This window comes from Mobula hypostoma, chromosome 3, assembly GCF_963921235.1.
Source record: "Mobula hypostoma chromosome 3, sMobHyp1.1, whole genome shotgun sequence".
Classification (NCBI taxonomy): Eukaryota; Metazoa; Chordata; class Chondrichthyes; order Myliobatiformes; family Myliobatidae; genus Mobula; species Mobula hypostoma.
In genome coordinates, this window is record NC_086099.1 from 177,147,348 (window position 1) to 177,167,111 (window position 19,764).

General features: G+C 38.1%; 1 protein-coding gene across 2 annotated transcripts in view; it reads right to left on the reverse strand.

The window, feature by feature from the left end:
• abcb4 (ATP-binding cassette, sub-family B (MDR/TAP), member 4) overlaps positions 1-19,764 on the reverse strand; it is a 122,706-nt gene that overhangs the window by 68,006 nt on the left and 34,936 nt on the right. For both annotated transcript variants that reach the window (XM_063044134.1, XM_063044133.1), the window contains exons 7-9: positions 15,395-15,566; positions 3,782-3,906; positions 1,586-1,757 (exon numbers count right to left, since the gene is read on the reverse strand). In XM_063044134.1, the coding sequence (XP_062900204.1) occupies positions 1,586-1,757; positions 3,782-3,906; positions 15,395-15,566 (469 nt within the window). The remainder of the gene's footprint in view (positions 1-1,585; positions 1,758-3,781; positions 3,907-15,394; positions 15,567-19,764) is intronic.

The window sequence follows — 19,764 nt, forward strand, 5'->3', positions numbered from 1 at the left end:
GAGGGGAACATGGTGCAACAGACTCAATGGGCCAAATAACCCAATTCTGGTCCTATGTCTCATGGTCTTAGAGATTTTTTAAGGAAACTTTATTAAATGCCAAATTTAACTGCTTCCTTTCATTCCTCCTTTGATAATATCAGTCATTCTTTCTCTTTAGTTTCTTTTCCAACATCTTATATCGAACAATGACTCTGTATCTAATTCTCCTCAGCTTTTCTCTTGTTTTATTTCTTGATTCTTCAATCTCATTGGTTAAGGAGTTACATTGTTTGTCCCATTTTTTTTTCCCCATCTTGGCTTCCATGCCCTGTTGTTCCTGTTAGCTGTTATTACTTTGCATATCCAGCAAACCTGTAGGCAAAAATGTTTAAAGCCAAATGTTTAAACATGCAATAGTAAAAATAACTAAGGATACTTTTAGTGGGATGCTCCAATCCAACAAAATCTGACTGATCTGTACAATTCTCACATATGGAGGCTCAAATTCTGTTGGTATATTTGGGGAATTTGGAGACCAAGTTCTACGACAAAGCAAGTGAAAACAAATTAACAACAAATATAACTGTCATCTTCCTTCTATACCTATACAGCCTATTAGCTCAACAAGTTTGTCTTTGACTTTGACCTGCCAAGTCTTTCAACCAGTGTGAACAGTTGTGTGAACTTTGTATGTGTTGGTTCCACCTTGAGGTCAATAGTTCAGCCTGGGTTGGGCTGCTGATCTTTTAGCTAAATTCATGCAGGGAGCTTTCTGATTTATACTTGAAATAGCTATCGCAGACCTTATGTGTTATGTCTTTTTATGGAATCATTTATATAGTTTATAATAAACATACTCTCGGGCTTCTCCAATTTCCACTGCAATTGGTAATTAAAAGTGGAATGCCTCTTACACAAATCATTCCTTTCTAGTGTTGAAAGAGCAGGAAAGATCATCAAAACCCAATACTTTGGTTGCATCACAGGTGATTCTTTATCACACTGAGGAAGTGTGACCAGCATCAACAGTTTTCCTTTGGTCAACTGTCCCTTCATTTAGCCACATTCTACTCAAATTGACCAGATGTTAGCAGAATGAGCAGCATTGTCATTGAAGGCATAATTCTTACAGTGCCTTTCAGTGTAGATGCAGGAAGGATGCCTATCCTTGCTGAGGTATCTGGAACCAGGATTAGTGATCAGGCAATCAGGAAAACAATGAGAAGAAATTCCTAAACTCAAAGCATAATTAATCTTAGGATTTGTCTATCAACAAGGGCTATATATTGAGTACATTTAAGATTAGGTCAATAAATGTTTTCACATTAGGGGAAATCAACTGATGTGGAGTCAGTACGGGAAAATGGTTCTAAGATAAAAGATTACCCTAGATTCCACTGAATAGTGAAACATTCAACACAATCAAGCCCTCACAGCCTGCCCTGCTTCAATTTCTTAAGCAGCACAGTCTGAATAAACCCATATTATTTCTTATTTTGTGAATTTAAAAAGCAGCTGAAAAGCTAAATTAGAAGAGGAAAGAAACTTTTAAGAATCAGAAATTATTTGTATACCTTTATGCTCAATAGAAAACATCACTTACCGTAAGCACTTTTCCAATCGTATAGGTCTCATCCAAAACAAGAGTACTTCCATACCAGAATGCCAAAGCATATGTTCCATAGATTGTTAGGAAAGTGGAACCCAGCGCTACATTGCTGCTAATGGCCTTTCTGATTGCAAGCTTCCGGCCTTCAACTAAATTTTTGAGATACCTTCATAATATAATGAACATAATTAGATCCTGAAACAATAACCCACCCATTGCAGTACTTTAATTTTTCTACCTCCTTATATCAATATGTTGTAAACATAAGGCAATTTATTATTAGAAGTTCTTACTTTTGCCTCTAAAGTTTGAACAATTAATCATGTACACTGAAAATCCACCACATGCTCCATATTGAAAGTAAAATACCATTATAGAATGAATTTAACAACATATTACAAGATCTAATTGCATAGAAAGTATCTTTGCCTTAATTGACATCAATAATAGCACAGTAGAATTTGATTGATATCACATGGAATAATGAGGCCAATTATCACGGCACATACAGTGGCATGCAAAAGTTTGGGCACCCCTGGTCAAAATTTCTGTTACTGTGAATAGCTAAGTGAGTAAAAGATGAACAGAGTTCCAAAAGGCATAAAGTTAAAGATGACACATTTCTTTAATATCTTAAGAAAACTCTTTATTTCCATCTTTTACAGTTTCAAAACAACAAAAAAGGAAAAGGGCCCGAAGCAAAAGTTTGGGCACCCTGCATGGTCAGTATTTAGTAACACCCCCTTTAGCAAGTATCACAGCTTGTAAACATTTTCTGTAGCCAGCTAAGGGTCTTTCAATTCTTGTTTGGAGGATTTCTGCCTATTCTTCCTTGCAAAAGGCTTCTAGTTCTGTGAGATTCTTGGGCCGTCTTTAGACCTCTTTTGAGGTCTATCCACAGATTCTCGATGATGTTTAGGTCAGGGGACTGTGAGGGCAATGGCAAAACCTTCAGCTTGTGCCTCTTGAGGTCATCCTTTATGGATTTTGAGGTGTTTAGGATCATTATCCTGCTGTAGAAGCCATCCTCTTTCCATCTTGGGCTTTTTTTTTATTACAGACAGTGTGATGTTTGTTTCCAAAGTTGCTGATATTTAATTGAATTCATTCTTCCCTCTACCAGTAAAAGTTCCCCGTGCCACTGGCTGAAACAAGCCCAAAGCATGATCGATCCACCCCTGTGCTTAACAGTTGGAGAGGAGTTCTTTTCATGAAATTCCGCACCATTTTTTCTCCAAACATACCTTTGCTCATTGCGGCTAAAAAGTTCTATTCAAAAGGTTCAAAGGAACATCTAAACAAGCCTGATGCATTTTGGAAACAAGTCCTGTGGACTGAAGTTAAAATAGAACTTTTTGGCTGCGGATAGACCTTAAAAGAGCAGTGCATACAAGACGGCCAAAGAATTTCACAGAACTAGAAGCCTTTTGCAAGGAAGAGTGGGTAGAAATCCCCCAAGAATTGAAAGACTCTTAGCTGGCTACAAGAAGCGCTTACAAGCTGTGATACTTGCCAAAGGGGGTGTTACTAAGTACTGCCATGCAGGGTGCCCAAACTTCTGCTTCGGGCCCTTTTCCTTTTTTGTTATTTTGAAACGGTAGAAGATGGAAATAAAAAAGTTTTCTTGCTTAAAATATTAAAGAAATGTGTCATCTTTAACTTTATGCCTTTTGGAAATCTGTTCATCTTTTACTTGCTTGACCGGGGTGTCCAAACTTTAGCATGCCACTGTATGTATATATCAGTTCAGTTTCATGTCCTCCCTGTATTTATTAGCAAATGCGAAAGCCATTTGTTGTGGGATAAACTACTAAAAAAGTGCATTTGCAGTGAACAATCTGAACATTTTGAAATAGTAAACATGTAGGGTGTGGATCATAACTGCAAGGCTGCAGTTGTACATGGTTATTTCTGGATGGTGATGGGTGTTATAGGTGAGGAAAGAGCAGGCCTTTGGAAAGATTAGGTTTCATTTGGTGAGGAGACTCCTGACCATGCCTCAGAGTATCTAGTACAAGAAACTCAATCAGATCATCTACACAACTACTGTGTTAACAATTTTATATAATCATGTTTGTCATTTTCCATGTGGTAAAGAACCAGCACCAATAAATCCCAGTTTCAATTCACAACTTTATCACTAGCAGACTCCCAATATCAGCATTGCAGAAAGTGAATACAAATTCTAACCTCGCAATTTCTTTATTTTGTCCTCCAAAAGCTACCACTGTTCTGATAGCTGACAGTGCCTCCTCTGCCACTGCTCCAGCTTTTGCATAGGCATCTTGTTCCCGTTTTGAATATGATGTCAGAATCTGAATCAATCCAGAAAAAGAACATAATTGTTATGATTCACATTTATTCCATAGTCATCCAAAGAACACAAGAAATGTCATCTAATAGTCTGAAGCTCATCCATGCAAGAGCTATTCTCTTTAGAACTACTTAACCAAAAGGAGAAAGGTAAACTTTTTCGCCTCAAATAAAGCCAGCAAATAGTGGATTCCAATTAATTAGGTCATCAATTGATTGGATTACCATTTATTTGGGACAACTCTTAAAGAACAAAAACTAATCAAGAATATAGTCAAAATTCTCTTAGTTTATTTGGAATACTATGCTGCTTCACTGAGATAGGAGACCATTGCCAAACAGTTTCTAGTATCAGTTGCATGCACTTGTGTGGCCATTGGACTCTGCACTATGCCTAGAGCGAACAGTTTTTAATTTGCATCAGTTGTGTTTTTTTTTTGTTCAAAAACCAATGGCTTGTGTCACTGATAGTTGGCAAGAAGCAAGCAGTAAGACAATTCAGAACCATTTTTCTCGCTAGGGTTTCAAGCATCCAGGCTTGGCGATGCCAGAAATGGCTGGGAGTGAAAAGGAAACAATTTCACTAATTCAACAAGTTAGGAACTATGAAGAAGTTGAAAATGTTTACAATCACATTGAATGTTACAATGAAAATGAAGATTCCGAGGACGTAGCCTTTGAATGCACTGGATGAATGCAATCTATTATCCACACTTGGTGACTACGCTGATTTTGTTCATTTAATCAGAAGAACACAGCAGTACACACTCGATGAATTCCTCCATTGATAACTATTAGGAGCTAATACACAGTTTTATAGTACTGTAGTAGCATTGATAGTGTTCTAATTTGTTCTGTATTTCACTTAAATGCATAATTTATTACTCATAAATGGTAGTTCGTCTTTTTTATACCTTTTTAACTATTTCTATGAAACTTAGGCTAATTAGGCAGCTGGTCCTGAAGTGTCCCAATTAACTAGAATCCACAGTACTAAAAACAAAAATAAGGAAATAAGGCAGCATCTATGAAAAGAGAGAAAGTTAAATGTTTTGTATCTATGGAGTACGATCTGTTTCTCTTTCCAAAGATGCTGCCTGACATGCTGAGATTCCCCCCCCCCGTATGTCTGTTTTAGATTTCTAGCACCTGCAGTCATTTCCCCCACCCCCCTCACCCCACTTCAGCTGCCCCAATGAACTTCAACATAGGCAAATCATCCACTTTGTTTTTTTAAAATCATGCCTCTGATCAAAGGACAGCTGTCTAAAATTGATGTCAAGCTCATCTGTTAAGCATGGCTCTAAAATGTGTAATACTTTTTAAGATAGTAACTTTTAAAAAGGCAGGATTTGATTTGTCAAATACAGCACAAAACAAAAGACAAAAGAACAACCAATATTTCAGGATCTTGAGTGATATTGGCACAGTAAATGTGGAGAGGATCTCTCCTTTTGTGAAATTATCTAGTACTAGCAATCAATGTTTGAAAATAATGGGTACTCTATTGAAGACATATGAAGTGGAGAAATTTTTTCTTCATTGCTCTTTGGAACTCTCTTCCTCAAAGGTGGGGAGTCTTTGAGTACTTGTAAAGCAGAGATAATTAGATCCTTGACAGCAAAATTACCAAGAGCAGGCAGGAATATGGAGTTGAAGTTACAATCAGAGTAGCCATCATAATCTTGAGTGCCAAGTGGCCTTCTCCTGCTCCTAATATGCATCTTCCTATGAATGTAACAACAGCTCTTATTCACAATTCTTCCATAATTGCTCATTAAGTTTACAAGAAACACACAAAACATTAAAATATAATAATCATTATTAACAACTTGAAATTGAGACTGAGTATAGAAAACAAAATACATTTACATCAGAAAACAGCAGAGTAACTTCAGTTTTCCCTGCTTTCAAACAGGAGAACCTCTCAATTTTCACGGCTGTCAACAGATAAACACGTGTAGTATGGAAAAGCAAAAGTGCAAACAAATAGAAATAGAGGTTCCAGTTTGAATTACTTATAAACCTTTTTATTTAACTATAGCATCATTGCTTTCAAAGTAGATACCAAAACAGAAATCAGAATTTAAAGAATAGGTAAAGAACATTAAATATTAATAATACTAGTTCATTGAAAAAGTACAAAGCATTTCAGTAAACCCCCATCTGTAACACATATATGGAAGTATCAGGCAAGTATTATTGGCCAAATTCTATTGATATCAATTAATTGAAATCAATATGGCCAATGTTAATGAATGCCAAGCATGCTTTTTCCTCTTTCAAGGTCATTTAAGTATAGGACTACCTTTAACTAGTTAACTGAAAACAATATTTCTAAATGAAAATTTTGTCCAGGGCATAGACATACATTTGTGGAGTAAACCACATTGGCTGGACTGCTGCTGAGGATGCAACCATGTGATTTATGTCCAACAGAAGTTAGAGCAGCAGACTGGGACAACCTGGTAGAGTTGCTGCCCCTCAGCTGCAGTGACTCGGTCCCAAACTGACCTTTGCTATTCTCCTGTGTGTCAGAGTGTCATTACAGCACAGAAACATGCCCTTTAGCTCATCTAGTCTGTACAAAACTATTAATCTGCCTAGTCCCATCAACCTGCACTGGGATCATAGCCCTCCATACCCCTTACATCCATGTAGCTATCCAAATTTCTCTTAAATTTTCAAATCAGACCCACATTCACCACTTCTGCTAGCAGCTCGTTCCATATTCCCACCATCCTGAGTGGGGAAAAAAAAATCACCCTCATATACCCCTTAAACTTTTCACCCTTAACCCATGGCTTCCAATTCTAGTCTCACCCAATCTCAGTGGGAAAAGACTCTTTGCGTTTATCTTATCTACACACTTCATAATTTTGTATACTTCTATCAAATCTCCCCTCATTCTCTGAAGCTCTAGGGAATAAAGTCCTAACCGATTCAAATGTGCCCTATAACTCAGGTCCTCAAGTCCTGACAACATCCTTGTAAATTTTATCTGTACTCCTTCAATCTTATTGACATCTTTCCTGTAGACAGGCAACCAAGACTGCACACAATACTCCAAATTAGGCCTCAGCAAAGCCTTTTACAATTTCATAACATCCCAACTCCTGTACTCAATACTTTGATTTATGAAGGCAAACGTGCCAAAATGTTCTCTTTGTAATCATTGAATATATTGATATTTATGACATTGATAGGATGCAAAACTGGGCTGAGAAATGGCAGATGACGTTCAACCCAGATAAGTGTGAAGTGGTTTATTTTGGTAGGTCAGTTACGATGGCAGAATATAGTATAAACAGTAAGACTCTTGGCAGTGTGGAGGATCAGAGGGATTTTGGGGTCCGAGTCCATAGGACGCTCAAAGCAGCTGCGCAGGTTGACTCCGTGGTTAAGAAGGCATATGGTGTATTGGCCTTATTCAATCATGGATTTGAATTTCGGAGCCAAGAGGTAATGTTGCAGCTATATAGGACCCTGGTCAGACCCCACTTGGAGTACTGTGCTCAGTTCTAGTCACCTCACTACAGGAAGGAAGTGGAAAACATAGAAAAGGTGAAGAGGAGATTTACAAGGATGTTGCCTGGATTGGGGAGCATACCTTATGAAGACAAGTTGACTGAACTCGGCCTTTCCTCCTTGGAGCAACGGAGAATGAGAGGTGACCTGACAGAGGTGTATATGATGATGAGAGGCACTGATCGTGTGGATAGTCAGAGGCTTTTTCCCCCAGGGCTGAAATGGCTACCACAAAAGGGCACAGGTTTAAGGTGCTTGGGAGTAGGTACAGAGGAGATGTTGGGCTAAGTTGTTGTGTTTTTTTTTTAAAAAACGCAGAGTGGTGAGTGTGTGGAATGGGCTGCCGGCAACGGTGATGGAGGCGGATACGATAGGGTCTTTGAAGAGACTTTTGAATAGGTACATGGAGCTTAGAAAAATAGAGGGTTATGGGTAACCCTAGTAATTTCTAAGGTAGTGACACGTTCGGCACAACATTGTGGGCCGAAGGGCCTATTTTGTGCTGTAAGTTTTCTGTGTTTCTATATCTACCTGTGATGCCACTTTCGAGGAATTATGGATCTGTATTCCCAGATCCCTCTGTTTTACCACATTCCTCAGTGCCTTAATGCTCGCCATGTAAATACTACCCTTTGTCCTCCCGAAGTGCAACACCTCACTTTTCTGCATTAAATTCCATCTGCCATTTTTCAAGCTGGTCCAGAACCCACTGCCAGATTTGATAGCCTTCCTTACTGTCCACTACACTCCCAATCTTGGTGTCAACTGCAATTTGATGATCCCATTGACCACATTGTAATCTATATCAGTGATCTAGATGATAAACAACAACGGACCCAGCACCGATTCCTCTGGCACACCACTTGTCAATGGCCACTAGTTAGAGAGGCAACCATCTTCCAACACATTCTGGCTTCTGCCGTGAAGCCCATGACTAAACCAATTTACTACTTCATCCTGAATGTCAAACAACAACCTTCCTGACCAATTTCACATGTGGGACATGTAAGACTTGAAGTCCATGTAGACAATAGCCCACTGTATTGCCTCCACCAACGTTCTTGGTAACCTCCACAAAAAACTCTTATAAGTTTGGTTAGACGCAACCTACCATGCACAAGGAAGTTTTAAATGTGTGGTAGGGATGCTCCAGTTTCTGCACTAGCCTCCCACAGGGTCCAAGGGAACACCTCATCAGGCACTGCAGATTTATTCACCCTAATTTGCTTTAAGACAGCAAACACCACCTCCTCTGTAATTCAATATACAATCCATGATCTCACTGCAGTCTTGTCTCACTTGTATTGACTGTGTCCATCTCCTGATTAAATACAAATGCAAAGAAAAAAAATCCATTTAAGATCTCCTGTATCTCTTTAAGCTCCATGCATAGATGATTACATTAATCTTCAAGAGGATCAATTTTGTCCCTCGCTATCCTTTTGTTCTTAATACATCTGTAGAAGCTTTTTGGAATTTTCCTTCACCTTGTCTGCTAGAGCAAGCTCATGCTTTATACACACTTTCCCTGTGACTGCATGGGGTTTCCTCTGGGTAGTCCAGTCTCCTGACACATCCACAGATATGCAACTTGGTAGATTAATTAACCACTGTAAATTGCCCCCAGCAGAGGTGAGTGGTAAAATCTGGGGGCGGGGGGAGGTGAGGAGTGCGGTGGGTTATTGGGGAAGGAGGAAAATAGGTTGTAGGGAAAAACAGTGGAAAATGGAATTGTTCTGGACCTAATGGGCCAAAATATTCTCTTTCTACACGTCAAAAGGAATGTCAGGCTTGTTGCAATGTGCTACTTTGCAATGTATACTTAGACCCAAGCAGAAAACATATTTTTATTATTTATGAAATAATCCACAGAAGGACAAGTCAAGAATGTGTTGCTATCTAGAAATGCTGAAGAAGGTGCTGCAACTTACCTTTTAAAATTACCCCAGATAATGAGGTGAAGTTTCTCCAAATAATGAACATGCAGGAAAAACTCTGCAAGTAACTCTTTTTTCCTATTTCATGTAAGAACCAGCTAGCTCTACTGCAAGGTTATTCATCTACAATATTAACCCAGTTTTTCTTCTCTCATCACAGGTCAGTTGGGCAATCCTAGTATTCGTGTTTCAGTTTCCAGTTTCACCAATAGCTCTGGCCTGCTAATCACAGCTTTGGTATGACCCTTTATTTTCCCCCATTAACTGGTCTCATGAATAAATAAGCCAGATGGCTTCTCAAGCACTCACTTAGACCCTCCGTTGGTCATGGATTTAGATGATTTGCTGCCCAGAATGAGGTGTGCTATAAACACACATTGTAAAACTTACCCATCCATGAAGTTGGGGATATTTCATTTTTTTGTTTATTCAACTCTTGGCTATATTTTTAACTTTAAGCTGTGATGCTCAGCACCAGGAATTAAATTAAATGTGGTTACTCTTGAGATGAGAAATTTCCTAAGAATTTGTATCTTTCCCAGATGAGGATTTATTGATAAATCAATCATCATCTTTACACGATTCAAGTTCCAACCAAAAACAAGACAAAGATAAACTAAATCATATAAACTGATTAGTCAGGCACAATTAAGAATGACAGGAGGGAACTTTGGCAACAAGGTTTGACCTTTATATTTATAACCTTGCATACAGAGTATATAGATGTGAGAAGAGGCACAGAACAGGAGATCATTAATCTCACTTCCACAGTCATGTGTTTAAAAGGCATGAATACATATGACCAGATATGTATTGACACAATGCCAACAGACAACTTCAAAGCCAAAGCTTTAACAATAAATTGCACCTAAAAATCATCTTTAATATAGAAAGAAAACTCCAAGATACTCAGGAAGAAGGTGGTCAAACAAAATTTGATAGAAGTCACATCGCAGTAAGAGCTTTAAGTGTTTTTTTTGGAGATAAATACATGTAGTAGTGACACAAGAGAGACTAAAGATGATGGTATCTAGAGAGAAAAAAAACTTCTAGGGGAACTCAACATGTTAAACAGCATCTGTGGAGGCAGAGGAATAGTCGATATTTTGGGTTGAGACCCTGCATTCGAGAGGTAATATTGCAGCTATATAGGACCCTGGTCAGATCCCACTTGGAGTACAGTGCTCAGTTCTGGTAGCCTCACTGCAGGAAGGATGTGGAAACCATAGAAAGGGTACAGAGGAGATTTACAGGGATGTTGCCTGGATTGGGGAGCATGCCTTATGAGAATAGGTTGAGTGAACTTGGCCTGTTTTCCTTGGAGTGACGGAGGATGAGAGGTGACGTGATAGAGGTGTATAAGATGATGAGAGGCATTGATCGTGTACATAGACAGAAGATTTTTTCCCAGGGCTGAAATTGCTAGCATGAGAGGGCACAATTTTAAGGTGCTTGGAAGTAGGTACAGAGGAGATGTCAGGGGTAAGTTTTTTTTAAAAAAATGCAGAGTGGTGAGTGCGTGGAATGGGCTGCCAGTGACAGTGGTGGAGGCGGAAACGATAGGGTCTTTTAAGAGACTCCTGGACAGGTACATGGAGCTCAGAAAAATAGAGGGCTATGGGTAACCCTAAATAATTTCAAAGGTAAGGACATGCTCGACACAGCTTTGTGGGCCAAAGAAAAAAGTTCCAGAACATCTAGGATTGGCAATTCAAAGAATAACCACCAATGATGAAGTGATTAAAAATGGGACTGACAAACAGCCCAAGACCAGAAGAGTGCAGGTATCTTAAATGGTAACCAGAAGTAGTTTGCAGAATTGCCCAGTAGTAAAGAAAAGAGCGTTTGAGAACAAACAGAGCTTATCTGTATATCAGTCTGGGTCTCTAAATGCAGATGAATGGGTGAAGTTAGGACATGGGTCATACAGTTTTAGGTGATTTTTTGAAGGGACTGGAAGTGGAGGGAGTGAGCAATTTCAAATTCCTGAGTGTCAATATCTCTGAGGACCTAACCTGGTCACAACATATTGATGCAGCTATGAAGAAGCCATGATAGAGGTTATATTTCATTATGAGTTTCAGCTTTGGTTTGACACTTAGACACTCAAACTTGAGCAGATGTACGCAGAGAGCATTCTGACAGTCACTGGGGTGGGGGGAGGTGGCTGCTGCTGCACAGGGATTGAAGTAAATTGCAGAAAGTTGTAAACGTCGTCAGCTCCATCATGGGTACTAGCCTCCATAGTATCCAAGACGTCTTCAAGGAGCAATGCCTCTGGAAGGTAATGTCAATTATTAAGGACCCCCACCACCCAGGACATACCCTCTTCTCATTTTTACCATCAGGAATGAGGTATAGGAGCCTGAAAGCACTCACTCAGCAATTCAGGAACAGCTTCTTTCCCTCTGCCATCTGATTCCTAAATCAAAATTGAACCCATGAACACTACCCCAATACTTTTTTTTAAATTTCTGTTTTTACGCTACTTATTTTAATATATATATAACATTTTTTCTATATTTATCATGTATTGGTGATACTAAACATGATTCTGAGAGTTGATGGAAGCTAACTGGAGGTCAACAGAATAATTGTAGCAGGAAAGATATGGATGAGGGTTTCAGTAGCAGATGACGCATGCTCATGCTCACACTTACTTTTAGTTTCCACTTGCACGCAATCTATTCCACTCCCTGTACAGCACATAACACAGGTTTCTAGTATGTGACACTACATATCAGAGTTTTACCTTACATTCACTTCAGATTCAGTCCTCACCCACCACCCCCCCGCCCCATCACCAAGAATGCCTTCTTCCCTCCTCCACAGTGTATAATATACATACACTATCATTTTCGTTTCCACCGCTGGCTAGCAGTTTGCGAAAAGGAGAGCTGAATGTGCCAGTACACAGCCTCTCCAACAGCAAGCTTTATGTAGTGCCTCCTCACAGGTGACACAAGGAAACTGAACTCCTTTCAGACTCGTGCTGAACTACAGAGGACAGGGAGGAGATCTGGCCCCTACACACTTCGCACGCATTCCCACCAGTGTGTGGACATGCCCTGGTTCTCGTGAACCAGATCCCCAGCTATGGGTAAATAGCTCCATTGCCTTGTGGGCAGCCTCAGGAGAGATGAAGGGTATGGGAATAAACCCAGACAGCAATCCAGTGTGGAGCCCCTAAGGTGGCTGGACATCATTGAACATCCTTCCAGCAGCTCCTGCAGCCAAGCTAGTGCCAAACGTATTGCTTCAGAAGCTTTCCTTTGGGCTACAACAGTGAGGCCAAGAGGGAGTCTTGATGACTGGGCATCTCAAGATATATATTTGTATTTATTTTACCATAGGCATACTTATATTTATGCAATTATTTAACAATTGAGTACGAAATAGGTGCTGCTTTTTTCTCCCTTATTTAACAAAATGTTGAGGGCTTGCTAAAAACAAAGACATTCTTACTAGAAAAAGGCTACAATTGAATTCTGCCTGCATCTGCAGATCTCTCTTGCTTGTGAATTGAATTCTGTGTATGTTTCCTTCATTCTTTGGTGGGCAGTTGGCCTAAATGAAACAACGTTGAATCGAGTGCAATAAGAAGCAATTTTGCAGGAATTATTATCCCTCAAACTTCATGTAGAATCCAGACACTGTTTTTACACAGGATGTGCACAATAAGCCCAAGAATGGTGTCATATTCTATATCAGACTTGCTGAATTGTTGGGTGCATAACATATATAGCAAGGCTGTTCACTGTCTCCTTCCATATGGTAATGTACAAACTAAATTACTTGTCCAGAGGCCAGAATTCCAAATTCCTAAGTGACATGAGTTTCAATCCACCATGGCAAGTGGAGAATATTAATTAAACTTAAGTAAATCTAAAATTAAAGTTAGTCTCAATAATGGCAAATATGAAATTAGCAGATTGCTATAAAAAAACCTGTTTCACTAATATTCTTCCAGCAAGGAAATCCATCATCCTTCCTGGCTGAACCGAAACATTGACTGTACTCTTTTTTCCATAGATACTGCCTGGCCTGCTGAGTTCCTCCAGCACTTTGGGTGTGATCCTTCCTGGCTAATATGACTCCTCACTTACAAATGCATTTGATTTTTGATTGTTTCCATGGTTCAGCAACAATTAGAGATGGACATTGAATGTGGGCATTACCAGTGATGTCCACATTGCACACCGTTATAACTGCTTTTGATGTCGAGGAAAAGCCATAAAGTAGCTGCTTGCTGGAATTGCAACCATCGGCAAGGAAGCAGTGTGCGGGTGCACAGGAAGAGTTGTGCCTGAAGTACAGTACTTTCAGGCAACAGCAACTGCATTTCCAAAGGTTGCTCCATGACTGAGCACTAATGAATATGACATTTACACTCAGCATTTTCCCCTCACTTCCTCCTGGTTCAATGTCCACCATGGGCAATCTAAAACAGTAAAGGCTGGAGCGTGAATTGTTGACTTATGGGCAGAACCTGGTAACAAGTTTCCACACACCAGCTGCCTAACATGATGAACATCAGGTACAGTACATGATTCGATTGTCATAAACACGAGATTCTGCAGATGTGGGAAATCCAGAGCAACACACACAATAGAAACATAAAAAATAGGTGCAGGAGTAGGCCATTCGGCCCTTCGAGCCTGCACCGCCATTCAGTATGATCATGGCTGATCAACCAACTCAGAACCCTGTACCAGCCTTCCCTCCATACCCCCTGATCCCTTTAGCCACAAGAGCCATATCTAACTCCCTCTTAAATATAGCCAATGAACTCGCCTCAACTGTTTCCTGTGGCAGAGAATTCCACAGATTCACCACTCTCTGTGTGAAGAAGTTTTTCCTAATCTCGGTCCTAAAAGGCTTCCCTTTTATCCTCAAACTGTGACCCCTTATTCTGGACTTCCCCAACATCTGGAACAATCTTCCTGCATCTAGCCTGTCCAATCCCTTTAGGATTTTATACGTTTCAATAAGATCCCCCCTCAATCTTCTGAATTCCAACGAGTATAAGCCTAGTCGATCCAGTCTTTCATCATATGAAAGTCCTGCCATCCCAGGAATCAATCTGGTGAACCTTCTTTGTACTCCCTCTATGGCAAGGATGTCTTTCCTCAGATTAGGGGACCAAAACTGCACACAATACTCCAGGTGTGGTCTCACCAAGACAGAAACAGGTGAATTGATTATGGGGAGTAAGGACATGGCAGACCAATTGAATAACTACTTTGGTTCTGTCTTCTGAGGACATAAATAATCTTCTGGAAATAGTAGGGAACAGAAGGTCCAGTGAGATGGAGGAACTGAGGGAAATACATGTTAGTAGGGAAATGCTGGAGAAACTCAACAAGTCAGGCCACATCCTTGGAAAGGGATAAAGAGTCGACGTTTCATGCTGTAACACTTTATCAGAACTGGAAAGGAAGGAGTAAAAGCCAGAATAAGAAAGTGAGGGGAGGGGGAAGAGTATACAAGCTGGCAGGTGATGTGAGGTGAAGCCAGGTGAGGGGGAAATTGGAAAGATGGGGGAAACTGGTGGTGGGGGATGAAGAATGAAGTGAGAAACTGGGAGCTGTTACAGAAGATTCTATTGCTCTGAAACTTGTTCATCAACCAGTACCCCAGTCAAGTACCCCAGTCAGGAGTGAGATGCATGAGAAACTGGAGGTTTCTTCATTGTTGCAAAGGAGTTTCCACTGAATCCCACCAATGGGCTTCTTCTCCATCATGGACATGTGTGGTGTTGGAAAATCAAGGAAGAGAAACTGTGATAGATATTAAGGGACACAAGGAAATGTCAATGTTGCAATCTGGAGTAAAATCACTGCTGAAGGAACTCATCTGTGGAGGCAAACGATGGTGAGTGTTTCAGGTTGTGACTTTGCAAATGACTGATAGTGATAGGTGGAAAAAATGCAATGTTGTATAGATCATTAAAACTGATTACACTCAGCAGATTCTGAATAGGAAGAATGTGTTATGAGTAAAATACTAAGATAAGCATACTAACCTTGGACCAGATTACAGCACAGATTCCCAGAACTGGGCTCACAGCCAAAATCACCAGGGCCAGTTTCCATCCTTTAATAAAGCCAATTACAAAGCCAGCTATGAAGGTCGTCAGCGTTTGTATGAGAATACTTATTTTATCACCAATTCCATCACTTATTTTTGAAATATCACTGGAAGGCAAACAGAATACAATAAAAGATTATCATCTCCAGTCTACAATGACCCATTATTTACTGTTCAATTTCTAAACTTACCCTTACTTGTGCCATGACCTGGGTCCCTTCTAGGTCATCGCTAAAGGCTTTTCACTCAAGTAGATGATAGCACATTCTCCAGTTTCAGAAAATTGTTTAATATTTAATAAGCTTCACCCACAATTTTCCACATAGTATTTGCAAACATTTTTTGTTAGGTGCAATAAAGACCATTCCTAAATGTCTTGAAACATCAAGATCTACTTGACTACATGACATTATTAGTTTACATGAACAGGTCTGGAAGAGTTGGAGATTAATATTCTATCCCACACTGTCATTTCCCTCTCTTATCTGGTTACACTGGTATAACTTGAAATAACATCTCCATTTAAAAATAATAGCCAATAATTCATTAAGGATCAGATTGACGACTTTTTTTTTTAAAAATACTACGGATGAAATTTCCAGTGGTGTTATATGGGACACTTTTAAAGAATACATCCGTGGTCAGATTATTTCTTACTCTGCTGGATTGAAAAAACGTATTAAGAATGAAATACTTGTGTTGATTGATAAAATTAAAGACATTGATAAAAAATATGCCACTGCTCCTAATGAGGAGCTTTACAAACAGAGAGTTGAACTTCAAATGGAGCATAATTTTCTCTTAACATCGTCAATTGAAAACCAACTAATGAAAATGAAGTGAGTTTTATACACACAGTGATAAATCAGGTAAATTATTAGCTAATCAATCAAAAACAGCTTCGGTTAAACGTCAAATTACAGTATTAAGATTCGTAAACCTTATACTTTGACAGATGATGAGATAAATAAATCTTTTCAAGAATTTTATACATCTTTATATCAGTCAGAATTTCCTCATGATCCCAATGAGATGTATGACTTTTCAAGGAAATTGAACTTTCCAAAATTGATGCCCAAAGGACGTTTAAAGTTAGCAACACCTATTACAGATGAAAAAATGAATTCTGGCAAATCACCCGGTCCAGATGGCTATACAGTAGAATTTTTGTTCAAGTCTTTCTCTTCTATTCTTTCCCCTCGTTTGTGTAGAGTTTTTAAAGATGCAATTAGTACAGGTAAATTAGCACAATCATTTTATGGAGCCTTTATTTCCCTAATTTAAAAAAGGATCCTACTGAATGTGCATCATATAGATCGATATCCTTATTGAATGTAGATTCTAAGATTTTTCTAAAATATTAGCATGTAGGTTAGAAAAGGTATTACCTCAAATTATTTCTGCGGATCAAACAGGATTTATTAAAAATAGTTATTCATCTTTCAATATTAGGAGATTAATGAATATTGTTTATACTCCTTCACTTAGAACTCCAGAATGTGTCATTTCATTAGATGCTGAAAAGGCCTTTGACGAAGTTGAATAGCCATATTTATTCAGTACGCGTGAGAAGTTTAATTTCAGTCCAATATTTATATCCTGGATTAAATTGATACATCATACTCCTTTACTTTCGATTTTGACTAATAATCAAAGATCTTCCTTTTTTCGATTATTTCGTGGTACTAGGCAGGGTTGTCCTTTCTTTATTATTTGATATCGCTCTAGAACCTTTAGCAATCGCTATCCGAGATTCACCAAATATTTTTGCTATTATTCATAGGAATGAGATACATAAGTTATCATTACATGCAGATGATTTATTATTATACATTTCTGACCCAGAGAAATCCATTCCTGCAACTTTATCTTTGTTGGCTAGGTTTAGTAGATTTTCTGGCTACAAAGGGAATCTTAATAAGAGTGAACTTTTTCCGTTAAATATGTCGGTTTCAAATTATAAATGCTTACCATTTAGATTAGTTACTGATTACTTACTTAGGAGTAAAAATCACCAAGAAGCATAAGGATTTATTAAAAGTTAATTTTTCTTAACCTTTATTTGACCAGATTAAAGGTTTGTTTACTAAATGGTCACCAATGTCTTTGTCATTAATTGGTCGGATCAATGCTGTTAAGATGATTATTTTACCCAAGTTTCTTTATTTATTTCAAGTATTGCCAATTTTTATCCTGAAATCCTTTTTCGATAACGTTGATTCAAAAATTTCTTCATACATATGGCAGAATAAAAATCCTAGACTAGGTAAAAGATACTTACAGAAGCTGAAAAAGGAGGGTAGTTTAGTATTGCTGAATTATAGATTTTATTACTGAGCAATTAATATTTGTTATTTAAAATCCTGGACATGGAATTTGGACACAGTTTCAAGTCCACAATGGGTTAATCTTGAATGTAAATCTGTTTCAGGGTTTTCTCTGGGTTCTATTCTAGGGACCCCGCTTCTCTTGGATTTTTCTAAATTGGACAAACAAATGGATAACCCAATAGTTAAATATACTCTTCGAGTATGGTTTCAGTTTTGAAAATTTTTTGGATTGAATCAATTTATTTTAGCAAGCCCTATTGTAACCAACTTTCTTTTTCAACCCTCTTTTTTGGATCAAGTATATCTGGTCTGGAAAACAAAAGGTATAATACGATTTTGATTTATTTTTGGATAATTGTTTCATGTGTTTTGAACAATTATCTAATAAATATAATTTACCTAGATCCCATTTCTTTAGATAGTTACAGATTAGAAAGTTTTTAAATACTGTTCTTTCTACCTTTCTGATTTCATATTCAACTGATATGATGGAAAAAATTTTAGATTTAGATCCTTTTCAGAAAGATTCAATAGCATTTATAATATTATTATGAAAATAAATCCAGATATATCAAATACAATTTAGAATGACTGGGAAAGGGAACTTAAGCTTACTTTACCTACAGAGAAACGGCAAAAAAAATTTCAATTAGTTGATTCTTCCTCTATATGCGCTAAACATGCGTTGATACAGTTTATAGTACACAGAGCTCATATGTCCAAGGATAAATTAGCTCGTTATTACTCTCATAAATCCTGTATGTGATCGATGTCATTCTGAGATTGCTTCATTAACTCATATGTTTTGGTCATGCCCTTTGCTGAAGAAATATTGGGATGACATCTTTGATATTATCTCAACTGTTTTGAATATTGATCTACAATCTCATCCTATTACTGCAATCTTTGGTTTACCAATGATAGAACAACGTCATCTGACCTCCTCAGCTTGTTGGATGATTGCTTTTGTTACTCTAATGGCTAGAAGATCCATACTATTGAATTGGAAAGAGTTTAATCCTCCTACTACATTTCAATGGTTTTTTCAAACTATGTCTTGTTTAAATTTAGAAAAAATTAGAAGCATCATTTATGACCCATTGATTAAATTTGAAGAGATTTGGAGACCATTTATTCAGTACTTTCACATAATGTAATTTGGCCTTTTCCAATTCTATTTTGTTACTTCAATATACGGGGAGAGGAGCAGAGTTAATGACACTATTGGTTTTATCTGAGGTATCATAATAGCCCATTCTTTTTCTTTTTTTTTCTTAGTTTAGTTTTCTTCTAGTTGGTTCAGATGAGTTTTTTTTTCCTATTGGGGTATATATATATTTTTTTCTTTTTTCATGACATTTTTGTATTTTCACTTTATATTTTTCCCATACTATATTTGTACTTTGTGAGATTTTGGGAGGCTCATTAATTATGTGTCAATTGAGTTTATACTTGTATAAACTAATTATCAATGTAATCCCAATTGCTCTGTATCTATTTTCTGTAATGTTTATGATGTTGAAATTAATAAAAAGATTGAAAAAGAAAAAATAATAGCCTCCAAGGGATTATCCTCAGAATCTGCTAATTTATTTCAGCATCAAACATCACTATCCCAATTTGAAGTGTAAACATTTGAACAAAAATGGAATTGACAAGCTACACAGGCACACCCAGTGCCATAGCCAATGTCTTATGCATCAAAACATATACATAATCCACCCCCACCTAAACTACATGTGATTGCTTGGATGAAGCAAACACTCCAGAGGGAAACAACAAATCATTTGGAAATTAAAAAAATTGTTGAAATTCTTCCTCAACCTCATTATGTGACTAAAATTGGAGAAAGTGTCTACCTGATGCACAGTGCAAGAGAATGATCAATGGAAACAGCAACTTGGTTCAGGGGCCCGTTATTTTATTGAAAGTGAATCACTGCCGGCATCGGACCCAGTTCCAGTACGTAACATCA